Genomic DNA, 18,748 nt, shown 5'->3' on the forward strand with positions numbered 1-18,748 from the left:
TGGACGGATGAGTTGGCTTAAGGCCACGTTCAAGTACTGATCTATATTAATTACTAAAGTAGGAAAACAGTCTTCCTTTCTCCTTCTGTATTTTTTTTTGTTTATATGGTTTAAATATTTTATGGTGTGTGTTTATTTCTGTTTTTGTGCTGTTGTATTGGTAATGTCATTTTTCATTATAAAATAAGCACTTGGGAAAAAATAACATGTTTAAAAAAACACTTTAGATAGGACCACCTCCCCAGGGCGTACGGGGCAGCTGCAGTGGCCGAGGAGGGAGATTGTGCCAAGGCCATCCAGCTGGCTTCATCTAAATTTACACTGTAATATTATGCACTTTTTATTGAAAAACAACAACAATTCTACTTTGCGATTACACGAAACAAATATATCAAAACATACAAAAAACACTACTGAGATGGCGAAAATGGACCCCACCACCTACTATTAAATTATTGCTAGACCAAGATGATGTCTGTATTGTAAACATTAATCCCAGTCCGAAGTAAGATAATGTCCATGGGTTAGTACCTTTACACCGTCTGCAAATACATAGTCTTTGTCCTATATGGTTGACACGGCATTTTTCTCTATTCCAACTCTGTAGCTTTTAAATTTTAAACCAGTTAATCGCCATAAATTTCACTCTCAGGACTATAATTTTTTCTCCACAGTTTCTATAAACACTCACGTAGAAATTCTCTGTCACATAACGTTTAGGTGCCCGCTAGAAGACTTTTTCGATATTCTTACTTTGAGTTGGCATACAGTACACCTTCGGACCTGCAAGCATATCATGGGAAATTGAATCTTTCCCCATTTCAGATTCTAAAATAATAGTTTGTTTAGTCCTGGCACTTCTTTAGCTCCAGGTAAATGGACTCGTCCCAATTGGTTAAATCTATTCAAGAGCTAATGTGCATACCATTTGCCAAATCATCTAAGAGATTGTCCTTCTTAACTTTTAACAGAAGTGAATCAGTGTCTGCATAATACACTTGATCTTGTGTTTCCCTTTACCATTGGAGCCCACAAGCACATTAATAAAATTCCAACGTGAGTTTTCTTGAAAAATGGCACTGATAGCGGCAATTTTACTATTTAACACTCCATTTTTCTTTTTTCTATGCAAAAAAAAACATACTGGAGCCAATGATTCTAAGTGATGTAAAGCTCAGATCGGCAATCGTTCGAGCATATTCTTTTCAGTTGGTTACAACGTCACAACGACTCCTATTGCACACACTCTTGGACATCTTACTGAATGCTATATGAAAAATAAGTTTAAGGATCTTTTTTCCCTCGTAATTGCTTCAGAAAGTCTACTGACGGAAGTGTCAATAAACATCTCCATGTAGGGCTTTTGATCAAATTAGAGGGCTCTATGAATCTTTGTGACCTTGAAACCGTTGGCTAGCATCCATGTCAAAAGCAAATAGTATACAAAACATATTTTGTTTCAGATGCAGGTTGACAATTAAATTTGTTTTGAAGATGTCCTGTGCATACCCCTACCCTCTACCAAATAAATATTATATGGACTCAATGAGTCCTTTGACATCGGCCTGCTTATGCACGGGAGAATAAAATTCCTTAACGAGTCATGAAGTAATTAAAAAAACCATCCCTGTGGCTGATTCTTCTCAACGGTGGCAATATTTGGGGAATCTGGATCACAAGGATTGTTAAGCCGTTGGAAATTCCCACACGGCAAAGTGTAGTGAGACATAGTTGACAGTTAAAGGGAGTTCGCATCCAAGAAAACTGTATCTGACTTTTAAACGCCCCATTTTCCAGCCGGGTTAGTTTTCAGGATATGATCTTCACGAAAAACATACCCACGCCTCATGGACCTCTCTAGAAAAAAGTGCTGATCCAAGATGGTGATCCACACATTTTCTCTTTGCAGATTCCAGGAATAAAATCCATCACCACATGGGGAGTTTAAAAATAATACCCCAGATCCAGCTTAAATTCTTGATCGATTTTATCCGTGTTTTTACAAACAATATCCAACAACGTCAATACATCACTTGTCGGGCACATTCTACAATAATCCTCCACGTTTTTACAACCTCTATTGGCCCAAAATTTTAGTAAATTCATAGTTGGCAATGGTGCATTGACGATCGTGAAATGAATCATTTAGCGCTTTGATTAGCGGCAATTTTTCCTCACGATACCTCGAGGTAGAGCTGTAGTACTCATATGGGTATATGCCCTTGCACGTCAATAAATCATACATTTCATCATCTGGAAAGCGGGAAACTATTTAAATCAAAACTTTTCTGTAATTGGATTAACTTACTTTGTGTTTGGAGGAAAAACTATAAGGATCTAAAAACAGATTTTATTCAAGCACGTATTACCATCATCTATTGTTTTTCATTTGAAATCGAAGACTAGCGGCTTCTCAGATGATATGGATATGATATTATAAGAAAAAGCACCATCTAACCATGCGCCATGTACAACTTCACCTCTCTGTAAACGCGTCAATGCTGGTAATATTAATTTTAAATCATAGTTAGAATTGTGTAATCTGGTAATGTAGTGTGAACCAGTAGAAAATACTGTTGGTTAATGTTGAAATTAAAAGATTTATAGGCCAGTCCGTGAAAGTCCTGAAGGTCAAAAGCTGGAAGTTCTGAAACTCGTGAAGGTCCCGCATGATTGCCTCTGAATCATTGCATACCCTCTGCTTCCTTGAAGAAGGAACCTCGTCTTGGTCGGTTGCATACCCTCTGCTTCCTTGGAAGAGGAACCCCCTCTTGGTTGGGGTTTTCCTGAAATAAAGATAGTTTTTTCATTTTTCTAACTAATTGACCCTTAACAATCATAGTTTCAATAAGTATTGTGCTCCCTTAAATTTGCCCCTAATAAATCATCTTGTTTCAGTGGGCCCACGCGTAGCCAAAATTCGGTACTGATATGATCTTATGGGAGCACGCATTAGCAAATGATGCATAGTTCCTTTCTCTTACACTATATAGGGGGAAGGGAGCCCAACATTATACTAAATATCATATCTGTAAAAAAAGACGCCTGTTTAACTATCTATTTTTACATTAAAAAAATTCCTACCATACATCTAACACATATTTAACGAGCTTTTGCATCAAACATGTTACGTAAACATTCAACTTGTCAAAACCATCAAAGCTGAAATGTATCAAAATGGATAAAAAAGGAAATGAAAAAAGACCCTTATCCATTAGCTAATGACAGGAAGGATTCGGCATGCGTTATTCATGGAATATAAGCTTTAATCCCAAATAGCTGTTGATTTCATTGTCGGGTATATTTAGGTTCTGACATTACATTTCCAGGTAAGATGTATTCTGTCATGATGAAATAAGAGTTTTATATCCCTGATAAATCTTTTTTATGGGAGAGGGGCTAGGTTTAAGCTGTTAATTTCATATATCAGCTTCAATTTAAGTATATTCCCCTTTTTATTTGGGGGGGGGGGGGCGTTACTGCAGATCGAGGTCACCTTCATCCCTTAATATATCTAAAAAATTAAATTCTTACCTGGTGATATGCACGAATAATAATTTTTCATATTTCTTCTTTCACAACTTATTTTGAATGCTAGACTGATGACTCTCCATGCTTGTATGCATAATTTATGCTCTGAAGAAACAAAGGAACTACCTGATTCATTACCTGGTAATTACCTGGGCCCATTACCTGGTTTTTTTATCGGGTTACAAAGGGTTCTTCGCCCAAAACGTTGCTTGTTTAACGGGGAAAACCTTTGTTGCTGGAAACACTAAAAATGAATATCTGGCCCACAGGAAGCCTTACAAATTCGTAAATCAAAACAAACTCTTGTCTAGATCACGTAAGTGGGAGAACCTTTGTTGTCAGAAACACTAAAAATTAATATTCGGGTCATAAGTTTTTTAGACATTTAAAGTTGCAAAAACAGCCGTCTCTACATTTAAATCTACATAAGTAAACATTAGACTGACGTCTTGGAGAAGGTTCCGAAGGAAAACATCTCGAAGAAAACAATACTCAAAGAAAAAAAATCTCAAAAGAAATAGTCTAGTATCTAGTAGATTAAAATAGTGGCGGTACCAGGATTCAAATTGGTAGGACACCTCCACACCCTGTTATAGAAACACTACTCACCTGTTTTGCTTATTTTTAACGGAGGCAAGATTTTAGTTCGTAACCTTACTCTATAGCGTTAATGTGTTAACTCCGAATCTCCTACGTTTGATGTGGACAGACAATGCTGTTTCACCACTACAGCTATGCGGTAAGAAAAACAAACCACAACACGTTTTCAGAAGTTGTCTTTCTGTGTTAAGGCCGTGATTAAGTGAACTTGAAAACATCGAGCTTCAGAATTGAAGTAAGGTTACCCTTCTGTCTTTTAATTCTCTAGAGATCGTCGATTGTCAAAACTTCAAATAGCACCAATTATCAAGTCTTGTCAAAGGTTTTGATTGACAGCTTCCTTTGGTGAGATGCTTCAGCCGAGAAATAATAATATATTTGACAGTGTCTTGCAAAGCTTGGTTACCGACCAAGGGAGATTAGAAAATGAGCAAAAGAGCAATATCATTCTCAAGTATAAAATGCCCATGTATATGCAACTGTGACGGCATGCATAGAATGCATTTTAAAATTTATTGTTTTTTCCTTTTTATTTCCTAGGGATAGGCTATTTAAAATACCTCATTTCATTAATTCGAAACTAAACAGCGAACTTAGTTGAAAGCTTTCTTCGAGGATTCTTAGAAAACCAAAGTTTTCTTACAAATTAAATTAAAAAAAAAAATAAAACTGAAAGTAAGGAGTGACATTAAAACTTAAGACGAACAGAAATTACTTCGTATATGAAAGGGACTGCTTCCTCATGAACGCCCCGCTCTTTACGCTGAAGTTTTTTACTGTTTTAAAAAATAGAGTTAAGAGGAAGAGTCAGACTTTAGCGTGAAGACCGGGGCATTGATGAGGAGACAGCCGCTTTCATATATGAAGTAATTTCTGTTCGTTTTATGTTTTAATGTCACTCCTTACTTTCAGTTAAAAACACTTGTTTTTATTTAATTTAATTTCTTAACGTTTTTTAATCAATGCATGTTTTGATTTATGCTCTCCACAGATGAATAATTAAAACGAAATTTGGGTATTTATTTTTTTGGCTAAATGGGTTTCTCATAGTTTTGATCAAACGATTTTGAGAAAAAAATAGGAGCGGGGAAGGAGGTATAGTTGCTCTCCGATTATTTGGTTACCTGAAAAGGCAACTAGAACTTTTAATTTTTTACGAATTTTTTTATTAGTAAAATTATTAGTAAAAATAAATTTTACTAGTTAAAGACATACGTAACTTACAAATTAGCTTACGTAAGGAACTTCTGTATTCTCACATTTTTATTACATATATGAGGGGGGCTCACCCCCTCAACAGTACCTCCCTCTTCACACTAGAGCTTAAATTTTGTCCCGATTTCTTAAGAATGACCCCTGAATTACAAAAGCCGTAGAATAAATAGTTGAAATTCTAAAAATACTTTAGTGTAGAGAGCGAGGTATTAGGAGGAGGTGAGCCCCTCATATGCGTAATAATTTCTGTTCCTTTTAAGTTTTAATGCTGCTCCTCACTTTCAGTTGAAAAAACTTTGTCATATTTATTTTTTCATTGTTTTTTTTTTAATAATAGTAGGAAATCCTGCGCTCCCTTCATGGAAATTTTCTTCCTCCATGAAAAGTTTCCCCAGCATATCCCTCTCTTCTCAACCCTTCCCCAGACCAAATGAAAACGCCCCTGAAGACGTCTGTACACTTATAAGGATTTAGTTATAAGGATTTCCGACTACGCTGAATAAAATGGCTATCTCAGAATTTTGATCCGGTTACTTTGGAAAAATAATTAGCGTGGGACGGGGGCCTAGGTGCCCTCCGAGATTTTGGTCACTTAAAAAAGGCACTAGAACTTTTCATTTCCGTTAGAAGGAGCCCTTTTGCAGCATTCTAGGGCCACTGGGTTGATACGATCACCCCTGAAAAAAAAAACAACAAATAAACACGCATCTGTGATCTGCCTTCTGACAAAAAATACAAAATTCCACATTTTTGCAGATAGGAGCTTGAAATTTCTACAGTAGTGTTCTATGACTTTTAGGCAGATCACGGATGCGTGTTTATTTGTTTTTTTTTGTTTTGTTTTTTTTCCAGGGGTGATCGTATCCACCAAATTGTCCTAGAATGTTGCGAGAGGGCTCATTCAAACGGAAATAAAAAGTTCTAGTGCCCTTTTTAAGCGACCAAAAAAATTGGAGGGCACCTAGGCCCCCTCCCACGCTAATTATTTTCCCGAAGTCAACGGTTAAAAATTCTGAGATAGCCATTTTATTCAACGTAGTCGAAAAACCTTATAACTATGTCTTTGGAGACGACTTACTCCTCCATAGTCTCCGTGGGAGGGGTTACAAGTTAAAAACTTTGACCAGTGCTTACATATAGTAATGGTTATTGGGAAGTGTACAGGTGTTTTCAGGAGAATTTTTTGGTCGGGGAGAGGGGTCGAAAAGAGGGGGATATACTGGGGGAACTTTCCATCGAGGACTTGGTCATGGGGGAAGAAAATTTCCATGAAGGGAGCGCAGGATTTACTAACATTATTAAAAAAAAAACAATGAAAAAATATATATGAAAAAGTTTTTTTTCAGCTGGAAGTAAGGAGCAGCATCAAAACTTAAAACGAACAGAAATTATTACCCATATGAGGGGCTCACCTCCTCCTAATACCTCGCTCTTTACGCTAAAGTATTTTTAGTAATGTCAACTATTTATTCTACGGCTTTTGTGATTCAGGGGTCATTCTTAATTAATTGGGCCAAAATTTAAGATTTAGTGTAAAGAGACCAAAATTTACTGTTTTTTTTTACTGTTTTAAAAAGAAGAGTTGGGAGAAAGAGTCAAACTTTAGCGTAAAGAGCGGGGCGTTGATGAAGAAGCAGCCCCTTTTATATACGAAGTATTTTCTGTTCGTTTTAAGTTTTAATGTCGCTCCTTACTTTCAGTTGAAAAAACTTGTTTTTTTATTTAATATATTTAAAATCAGCATTAAAATGCGATTCTTTTGATGTAGCTATTGGTACCAAAATTCCATTTTTTAGAGTTTCGGTTACTATTGAGCCGGGTTGCTCTTTACTACAGTTCGTTACTACGAACTGTTTGATAAAGTTGGAGGACAAGCAATATAAACAAAGGTATTTTATTTCAAATGACAATACAATTAAGTATGTAACTACAAAGAAGGATAGAATGTAAGGAAAATGAATTTTCCTGTTACCGGTACTAGACGATTAATCTTATAAGTACGGCTCTTGTATTGGAACCCCCTGTGGAACTTTGGGATCAAAGCATCAATGAAGAATCCTTTCAGCTTGGGAAAAATCTTTTCGGTCCAAAAGCCTGGATTGCGGTCTATCTTTTCAATGTAGAAGTCTTTCTGGGTAAAAATCATGAAAAAGCAAGTATATAGCTGAGCACATTCAAGCTGACTGATTGTACTTGGTAAAAGTAGTCGTGGCCTCGTTTGGGGTTGACCAGTCCATTCTTTCCAACTTCCTTGCAATAGTCCGCCTTAGACTCTTTTCGGTTCTTTATCCACTAGCCTATCCCCAAATTTCTCGCAGTTTCGCAGTTCCATACCTCGCTTTGATTTAATTTTCCCCATGATTTCGGCTTTGTGTGCATAACTTTCCTGAAGGCTCCTGACTATTTCTCATTTCTATGTTTCTTCATTGCATTGAAATAATTTATGAAAATTTCACACTATTAACAAGCAGCTGATTATTCCAGCTTGTCATTTTCGTCTCTAGGGGTTATTATCGGCGATCTGAAACGATTCTTTATGGCAACCGACTTGTAAAAATTTCAGGTAGCTGAAAATATTCTAGGGGACTGTTAGAAAACAGGAAAATACATCAAAAAATGGTTCCAGTCATCTTATAGATTATTGTCTTCTGCACATGATAGTACCAATTTTGTTCCAAAAGCAATATCCTTCATAGAGTACACTTGTGAAAAATACCTAGACATTTTCTAAGATTTCTAAGCAATTAGAGGAAATAGAACAAAATCCTTTCAAACATTTTGTAGCATCTTCAAGAAGCTATGCCCTGATATTAAAAGCGGCATCTTCCGCCAATGAATACTTGAGTACTTTTTAAATATAAATTTTCAATTTAACATGGGATTTTCGAGTTCCATCAGTTCACTTAATCACCCCCTTAATAATGGTAATGATAATATTCTTCATGGTAAAAACGCAAGAGCCAAAGGATAAAATTTACACCATCTATTTCAATGCATTTCTTTAGTTGGGGTTTTTACCCAATGTCAACCTTGAAGCCACATTCTAAGAACCTAAACAATGAAAAAACAAGGCTTGAATAGAACGTGAGCTTAAATATATCGTCTGGGAGCAAGACTACGTAAAACAGTTCCCAAACTTGGTTAGCTTATTTGACTTTCGAAGTTATACGTGACGGGAAAAAGAAGAAAAAGAACATGCATTAGGAATTGGAGTTGAGAAGAAAGTTGATGTTTTTCTTTTAAAGGTCTTTGGCAAACAATATCTTACGATTGAAAGTAAAATATTTTTCTTAAATCTTGTTCTTATGCTGTTCGTTTTGATTTAGGGCTCAGTAGTTACAATAAAGAGCATACTTGAAAAGGACGACTACTTGCTTCTTCTTTACCTGGGGAGAAATTGGGTGCCTAACTTCCTTATTATTTGTCTCCTCGTATGTATTACAGGAGAAAACAGCTTCTGTGATACACAGAACGACGACAAAATTGGAAGATATACGCCAAAAAGTTTGAGATAAAGTACTGTTATGGGCTGTATCTTGAAAAACTCAATCACAACTGATTCAAAACACCATTGCATCTTTGATATATTTTCTAGTTATTGAAAAATCTGTGTCCTTGCCTTTGTGTTTTTGGGCCCACCTCTGGTGACAAAAAAAATTATAAATCTGCTTCTAAGATCTTCCCATCAACCGAAATGTTTTTGGCGTAACTTTTAAAATGTTGTTACAAAAGTTGATATAGATTTCCTATTACGGGACCCAGAGATCGAATCACGCTGCAGGAATGCACTGCAGGGCCGACGCAGGGACCATAGTAGTCAAGAAGCGTCGTTAATTCTTAAATAATAATAATAGATTTCGTATAGTTGACAAAAATTGATATAGTTTAGTAAACAATATATCTAATTGTTTGGGAAAGTTTCCAAGTCCATAATTTGTGCCAGATTAAAAAATATAATTATTTTTTTCTAGTGTGTAAATTTTTCGTTTAATCTATGATATTCTTGTATATCTTCATTGGTTGCAGATCTAGCATTGCTGCCAAAATTCAGACTTCAGACAGTTTTTGAATAAAATTCCTCAGCTATAAATTTCAGGAGAATTCCTGTTGCCAAATCTCGAGCAAACAGTTGATTCCAAATCCGTTCCGAAAATTTCTCGTAATAATGTTTAAGTGTCTGCAAAATTTGTAGGTCCTAGTGCAGTTAATACGAAATGTATAGGAAGCTTTTCCAATACCCTTTATTTATTAAGGTTTTCTAATTTATATTTAGTTAAAACACACACTGATATATATATATATATATATATATATATATATATATATATATATATATATATATATATATATATATATATATATATATATATATATATATATATATATATATATATATATATATATATATATATATATATATATATATATATATATATATATATATATATATATATATATATATATATATATATATATATATATATATATATATATATATATATATATATATATATATATATATATAATATTATAATTATATATATATATAATTTCTGGAATCTTACCTCTCCATTCTCGGGGGGATCCCCGTTGCCAAATGTTGAACAGACAACCAGAACAATGTTTTCGTGCTCAATCTCAGCAATATCATAATCGTCCATACATTTTACCTACAATTGTACATATGGTAAGTGGTATTTACCTAAATATTACTTTAATTTTTTAACTTAAAATAGCAAGTAATTTACCATATTTGCGTTAACACATAACATAACATTGTTTTTATAGAGTACGTAGAAACTGTTTATAAATTTTGGCTCCTCAAAACAACCTTTAATCTTTGAAGTTAATCTTCTGCCTATATTACCGGTAATGTTGGCAACATCCATCCACTCACTAATCTTACAACGATCATATGACTATAGCAATGGGTACGTAAAGCGAGTATTTCTTCATTGTAAAACCAGAGTCAGTTTCCTATCACAGTTGCCATGAATTCCAATCCTCATTTAATAAAAAATAAGGAAGTACAAAAAAGCGTAATAAAAACAACAACAAGAAAACGAGAGGGATACTCTAAACTCTGGAAATAAATATTTAGAGTTTGACTCTCCCTTGACTCCCTTTGTTTTTAAACATCCAAACCATTTAGTTCTTTTTGGCAAATTTATTTTAATTTCTACAGTAAATAGTTTACCACAATCTTTTAAGGAGGAAATTATTAGAAAACACAAAAATAGAGAGACCTTGCTTTAACTAGAGATACTAGATATATTCCTACAAACCCAATTTACAATAGCTTAATACAAAGAAATTCAAGTAATATTTCAAGTAATCCTTACTTCAAGTAAATATTAAAGTAATCCTTTCTCATTTTAAATCCAAATTATTTGACCATATTAATGAAAGGTTTCTCAGTAGACAAGCACTGTTAATCGCTAAAGAAAGAATCCTTGCCCAATCTAATTTGTCAAAAATCCCTCATTCATATGACTTTTTTTTTTTTTTTTTTGTTTGATTCAGGGTTTTTGCTCGTAACTTATTTTTTTTGGTAACTTCAAACTTAACCAAGTTTATACATTTGAAATTACCATAGAAAGCCCATCCTTTTATTTATATTCAATAAAAAACCAGTTTTTTCAGCAGAAAATAAGGAGCAACATTAAAACTTAGAATGACCAGAATTTATTACACATATGATTGGGGTTGCCCCCTTCTCAAAACCTCGCTCTTACACTGAAGTTTAACTTTTTATTCCAATTATTTAAGAATGACTCGTGAAACACAAAGGCCTTTTAATTAGAATAATAAGGTTTTTTTTAAAGTTTTAAAAAACTTCAAAAGCAAGGTAAAGAGCAAGGTATTGAGCACGCAACAACCTCACTCATATTCGTAAGAAATTTCATAATACTTGGCATTATTTCATGATATTTGACGGAAGTTATACATAACTGTAAATAATTTTATCAAATATCAAGTGAATCAACTTGGTTAAATGAAGCTTTAAAATAAGTGTCTGTATTAACCGTATAGTTTAAAGGAAGCTCAATACATGGTTTTTCCATAGTTTGAAATCGATTGGCTATTACAAAATTCAGTCAATTGTCGCTTTGCCCTCTTTGGTCAAAATTGTAGTTCAGTGCCACAGAATGACAAAAAAAACAACACCACTTGGCTGTTTTACAATCTTTATGGCTACTAAAACAGGCGTTAGAACTTTTTTGTCCGTTCAAATGAGGCGTTTTCAGCTTTTAGGACTATTGGTTCGATAAGATTACCCCTGGACAAAAACAACCAAGAGTAAAAGAGCGTATAACACCACATCTGTGATCTTCCTTCTCAACAAGCAAAACAAGAGAAACAAAATCCCAAATATTATAGATAGGATCTTAAAACCTCTAAAAAGGGCTCTCTGATGTGCTGAATTTGATGGTTAATTTTCCATTAAGATTACTTGCCAATCTAGGGCTGTTTTTCCCCTTTTCCAAAAATCATGAAACCTTTTAAGGCTCGCAGCTTCTAATACTTAGCTCTAATCTCTATGCTATTTGTTTATTTAGAATCACAATAAAAGCAGGTTTTCTTATGCATATATCTTTATTCAAAGCCCCTTTAAAAAATAGCTTTGGTTATCACTAGCCTTGGTAGCTCATTATAGCTAGAGTTCCTTACCTCGATCTTTTTTATCACGAAAATGGAAAACAGAAAGAAAGAAAAATAAAACTGAAAATAAAATACCAATGATTTAGATGCAGGGGCGGATCCAGGATTTTCTTTAGGGGGGGGCACATAATAGGTTCCTTCGATAAACTTGTGAACAAAGACACACCTACAATTTAAAGGGAACGTATGACCACATAGGGTATGCGGATCCAGGGGGGAGCCTACCCCCTGGATCCGCCCCTGTATAGATGTGTGTATTATTATTTATTAACACAAAACCAATAAGCCAATTAGGCCAATAAGGATAAAACATATTTTGTTTGAAAATGCAGAAAAAGAAAGAAAGCATCAGTCTATGTGTACAAAAAAGGACAACAGGGAATTATGCAATTCAACTTGTCGTTGCCAGAAGTTTTTGGAGCAAACTTGCTAAATTAGTATTCTAATCATTGTGTTTTATATTTCTATTGCCAATTTAAAATACCTTGGACTATTCCACATCGATATTCGATTATAAAGGGTTGAAAATTTAGAAGGTGATGTAATCCCTAAAGATGTTAGCAGACGCTTTCGATTCTGTTTTTTATTAGTTAATATTTCAATTAGTTTCGTTTTACGTGGGAGGAATTCCTCCATGGAGGAATTCAATGGAGGAATTTATTTCCTCCTTTTCATGGAATTTATTTCCTCTTTTCATGGAGGAATTTATCATGAGGGAAGAGAATTTTCACGAAGGGGGCGCAGGATTTTCCAGCATTATAGAAAAAAAACATTGAGAAAATAAATAAAAAAAGTTTTTTTTTCAGCTGGAAGTAAGGAGAAGCATTAAAACCTAAAACTAACAGAAATTATTATGTATATAAAGGGGTTCGTCTCTTCCACAATACCTCGCTCTTTACGCTAAAGTCGTTTTAGTAATTTCAACTATTTATCTCACAGCATTTGTGATTCAGGGGTCATTCTTAAGAAATTGGCACAAAATTCAAGCTTTAGTGCAAAGAGCGAAGCATTGACGAGGGGGCGAACCCAATAAAAATATACAAATATATAAGTTCTTTGCGCAAGTTAATTCGTAAGTTACGTATATTTATTACTAATAAAAATGTTCGAAAAAAATAAAAAGTTGTAGTTGCCTTTTTAAGTAACAAAAAATTGGGAGGGACTAGGCCTCCTCCCGCAGTCCCTTTTTTTATCAAAAAAACTATGAGAAAGCCATTTAGAGAAAACAAATTACTATACAAGTTTCGTCTTGATTATTCATGTGCGGTAGGCCAAAATCAAAGCATACATTAATTCAAAAACGTTCGGAAATTAAATAAATAAGAAACAAGTTTTTTAAGTGCAAGTAAGGAGCGACATTAAGACTTCAAACGAACAAAAATTATTCCTTATATGGAATGGACTGTTCCCTCCTAAATGCCTCGCTCTTTACGCTGAAGTTTTTTTTTTATTGTCTTAAAACCAAGAGTTGTGAGAAAGAGCCAAACTTTCAAACAGTTCGTGGTAACGAACTGTAGTAAGGAGCGACCCGGCTCAATAGTAAACGAAACTCTAAAAAACGAAGTTTTGATGCTAAAAGATACATCAAAAGAATCAAATTCTTATGCTGATTTTAAATATATAAGTTTCATCAAATTTAATCTTTGTCATCAAAAATTACGAGCCTGAGAAAATTTGCCTTATTTTGGAAAATAGGGGGAAACACCCCCTAAAAGCCAAAGAATCTTAACTAAAATCACATCATCACATTCAGCGTTTCAGAGAACCCTATAGCGAAAATTTCAAGCTTGTATCTACAAAAATGTGGAATTTCGTACTTTTTGCCAGAAGACAGATCACAGGTGCGTGTTTATTTGTTGTTTTTTTTTCCAGGGGCCATCGTATCGACCAAGTGGTCCTAGAATATCGCAAGAAGGCTCATTCTAAGGGAAATGAAAAGTTTTAGTGCCCTTTTTAAGTGACCAAAAAAATTAGAGGGCACCTAGGCCAACTCCCACGCTAATTTTCTTCCAAAGTCAACGGATCAAAATTTTGAGATAGCCATTTTGTTCCGTATAGTCGAAACCCATAACAACTTTGTCTTTGGGATGACTAACTCCCCCACAGTCCCTGGGGGAGGGTCTGAAAGTTACAAACTTTGTCCAGTGTTTACATACAGTAATGGTTATTGGGAATTCATGAGGAATTTTTTGGTTTTGGGGTGGGGGTTATGTGGGAGGATCTTTCCTTGGAGGAATATGCCATGGGGGAAGAGAAATTCAATGAAAAGGGCGCGGGATTTTCTAGCATTACTATAAAAAAACAATGAAAAAATAAACATAAAAAAGCTTTTTAAACTGAAAATAAGGAGTAGCATTAAAACTAAAAACGAACAGAGATTATTACGCATACGAGGGGTTCTAAAAACACTTTAGTATAAAGAGCGAGGTATTTAGGAGGAGATAAATACCTTGGTCTTTATGCTAAACTATTTCTAGTAATTTCAACTATTTATTCTACGGCCTTTCTGATTCAGGGGTCATTCTTAAAGAACTGGGACAAAACTTAAGATTTAGTGTAAAGAGCGTGGTATTAACGAGGGGACAAACCCCCTCATATACAAAATAAAAATATAAGAATATAAAAGTTTGTTACGTAAGTTAATTCTTAAGTTACGTATATTTTTTACTAATAAAAACATTCGTTAAAAATTAAAAGTTCTAGTTGCCTTTTTAAGTAACCGAAAAATTGAAGGGCAACTAGGCCTCCTTCCCCACCCCTTATTTCTCCAAATCGTCTGATCAAAACTAAGAGAAAGCCATTTAGCCAAAAAAAGAATTAATATCCAAATTTTATTTTAATAAATGTGTATTTTAATAATATTTTAATAATAATGTGTGGAGAGCCAAAGTCAAAAATGCATTAATTGAAAAACGTTCGGAAATTAATTAAAAAAAAACTAGTTTTTTTACCTGAAAGTAAGGAGCGATATTAAAACTTAAAACGAACAGAAATTACTCCGTATATGAAATGGGTTGTCCCCTCCGCAATCCCTCGCTCTTTACACTAAAATTTGACTCTTTGCCACAATTCTACTTTTTAAAACAAATAAAAACTTTAGCCTAAAGAGTGAGGCGCTGAGGAGGGGACAACCCATTTCATATACGGAGTGATATCTGTTCGTTTTAAATTTTAATATCGCTCCTCACTTTCAGTTAAAAAAACTAGTTTTTTTTAATTTAATAGCAAAAAGAGCGAGGCGTTGAGGAGGGGACAACCCATTTCATATACGGAATAATTTCAGTTCGTTTCAAGTTTTAATGTCGCTCCTTACTTGCAGTTAAAAGACTTGTTTTTTTTTATTTAATCTGACATTGGAGTCGCCAATTCACAAAAATTTAGGAAATTGGGAAAGAGCAATATATATTTTTCAAGATACACGGGAGTGGTGACAATTTTGTTGTTTTTTGAATGTTTTAAATGAAAATGGCAAAAATTTTATCTTTCAATGGGAGTCTAGGAAGAGGGTGAATTCCCTATGCCCCTCCACCTACTACCTAAATTGAAACCCATAATGGAAGTATTTTCTTAATTTTAAAGACTTTTACCACCTCAGTGTGGTAAATGCTAAAATGAGTGAAACTGAGGTTAGAACATCCTTTGGGATCTTATCATAACCCTAAAGGTCTTTCACTCTCTACACCTCAATCCTGCGTAGCCTATGTACATATATACAAGCAATTGTCAGCATTTATATTTTATCAAAAATTTCGGTGTTCTTTGAATAATAATAATTAAAATAATGATAATAATAATAATAATAACATTCAAGAAATGTTCATAATATAATTTCCATTTCATTTGAAAGTGAGAGCGTATCTGACCTTATTACTCCATCTTTCCAATATTCAAAACTTTTGCCAAAATACCATCCCTTTTGACAATCCAATTATTAAAGGTAGTCAATTCAGCACTGGTAATTAGAGATAAGGGAGTTCGTACCCTCGTGAATATATTTTTTACTCGTTCAAATAGGTTCTATTTTTAATTATTCTTTATGTTTTTTCTTTTTTTAAATGTGGGATTTTTGCTGTTTGTCATTTTTTTTGTAGCGTGTTTTTTTCTTTTTTTCTGTGAAATATTGTCTTTGGTTTAATTACCAAATAAATTGGTAAATAGATCTATACCCTTCTTTGTTTTATAGGTAAGACTTTGTTGCGCTACGGAGATGGAAAAAAGGAGAAATCAGTTGGAAAATAATTAGTCTAGGCTGTAAGATTAAGAACAAAGTAGTGGCTTAAAAATATAATTCACTCAAGTTAATTTAATCCTACCTGATCCATTCTCATATTAGAATATCAGACAACTATTGGAGCTTCAGCACAAAGGACAGTTAAAAACACATTGGTGACTGCTTACAATAAAACAAAACACCCACTATTACAGAACCCGGAAATTTCAACATCACACAAATAACCCAATGTGATAATATTAAAGGGAAAAATTAAAATCTGATAATCATTGTAGGTATGAAGGGGGTTAATTAAAGACAATAACAAAAAAAAAACGCATTAAAAAGGAGCCCATGTGAACTTTCGTTGGTAAAATGTCAAACGCCCTCAAAACAAATTAATAGCAGGACAGAGATGTTTTCTTTTTTTTCGTTAATATGGCAATATTTGGAATAAATGAAATTGATATGTACTCTTAAATTAGGAAAAAACGTACAGCCATATTTATATAAGCTTGATGCATGGCAAACTAGACGCTAAAATGAAAAAATAAAATGAAAAATTAAATATTAACTGGCAAAAAACCTTAGAAAAAATTTATATTAATGGACTACCTGAAAAGCTAAAGTACTTCAGAGAAATAGGTCTGCTGTTAATATTTCGATTCCTCTCCCTTTTAAAAAACTAAATAAAAAATAACTCTTTATTCCAACGAGTTTGTTCAGTGGTAATAAATCAAAACATTTTAAATTTGTTAATAGATGGCAACGTTTTCAGTAAAATGGGAAACATTGGCTCCCCATGTGTGCGGCCTGTTACATGGCTTAATGTTAAGTGAAAAGGTTTAACAAGCTAGCTAAAGGGCTGTCTGAAAATCTATAGGGCTTCAAGGAAGTAGGTTTGAGTAATGCTTCTTTTATTTCTTTTTTTCTGCCTTTTAGAAGTTCTCCTTGTAACCAATCTGGAAAGGTAACCAATCAAAACGTTATTTAATATGTTAATCGATGGTACTATTTTAGTTAAAATGAAAATTACTCGGTCATATCTACTACTGAGGTAAAGAAAAGTTACATAACTGGCACGGACGGTAGTGTCTAATAGACCGTAACATTATAATGGTTTTTACTAAAAAAAAGAGCAACTCATACTTAACTTCGTACTTATCTGTCGTAGCAACATCACTCAGTACGTTGGACTTCTATAATTTGGGCTATATATATATATGCATATTTAGAGGGGAGTTAGGGGTAAAATATTTGGACAGCGCGAAGATAGAAAGCAATTCTTACTTCATAATATGCAGAATAAATCATAGCCAATTCCTTTTGTATGCAGACCCGCTGTACTTTACCCCCACTTTCTCTAATGTGCAAATATATAGCCCAAATTTGTTTCTAAAGTATTATATTTCCCTCATGTTTTGGTATTTTTTATTAGGATTAATTTAACTTCTTTTCTTGAGTGTTGTTGCTGGAACAGTTGACTGCTTTATTTTTTTATTTATTTTAGCAGATTTAGATCATTCTCTAAGGAAATATCTAAGCAATATCTAGGTTGCTTTGTGTTGCAGAGGGTTTTTAGTAATGGTGGTAGTAATGGTGGTAGTAGTATAAGTATAAAATTAAATTGATAAGGTCGATAAAACATGAGTGTCCACATTCATGCCCAACTTGAGAGTGCACAAACGAAGTGTGTTCCAATGGATATTCGAGTGCAAAACAGTACATATTTACGGAATAATATGTTAAGGAGTCTGAAAATAAAGAGTAGCTATTGAGCTTGATTAGGCCATAAAGATTTCATATAATATGAAAAATATGTTTAGGAATAATATGTTTAGAAGTCTGAAAATAAAGAGTAGCTATTGAGCTTGATTAGGCCGTAAAGATTTCTCGGAGTAAATAAACCAAAAACAGCAGGTTACCTAAATTTGTTTTTACGAGTTTTTATGTTGCCGAAATATTCATTTATGTGTTAATAGTTGTTATGATTTTGCTTGTTGGAATGGTTCTGTGTTTTCTGGAATTAATATCTTATCATTTCATTTCAGGTTCAATTGTCCTAATATGAATGATTTACCCAGAATTATCTGTTTTATTTTTCCTTTTAAATGCATTTAGACCCTTATTTTTAATCATACCAAGCACAAAAAAGCGTAAGCCGATGATAGAAAATCTGAATAGAATTATTTTAAATTAGACAAACGGAGACACTGAACTTGTGCTTTGTATAACAATTCAACGAAGATTTAAATAGGTTAAACGACAGGATTTAGAAGTTCCAGAAATAAAACAAAATCTACAACAGGCTACAAAAGAGATTTAAGTTACAATTCTGGTTATTTTACATACTGAGCTATATATAGTACCTAAGGAAACTTTTTCAAGAACAAATAGAACTCTATTTGCAAAAAACGGCAGTTTTACCTATTGATTTGTAGTTTTAAACACAGATATTTACACTATATATCAATGTGTAAACATCTATGTATAAAGTGTATATATATGTATATATATATATATATATAT

The 18,748-nt window shown here is 33.6% G+C and overlaps 1 protein-coding gene across 1 annotated transcript in view; it reads right to left on the bottom strand.

The window, feature by feature from the left end:
* LOC136032155 (nitric oxide synthase-like protein) overlaps nucleotides 1-18,748 on the bottom strand; it is a gene marked incomplete in the record, with an annotated part of 293,001 nt that overhangs the window by 63,044 nt on the left and 211,209 nt on the right. The window contains 1 exon segment of the mRNA XM_065712338.1: nucleotides 9,912-10,016. Within this exon segment, the coding sequence (XP_065568410.1) occupies nucleotides 9,912-10,016 (105 nt within the window).

Source organism: Artemia franciscana, chromosome 10, assembly GCF_032884065.1.
Source record: "Artemia franciscana chromosome 10, ASM3288406v1, whole genome shotgun sequence".
In the NCBI taxonomy this organism is placed as follows: domain Eukaryota; kingdom Metazoa; phylum Arthropoda; class Branchiopoda; order Anostraca; family Artemiidae; genus Artemia; species Artemia franciscana.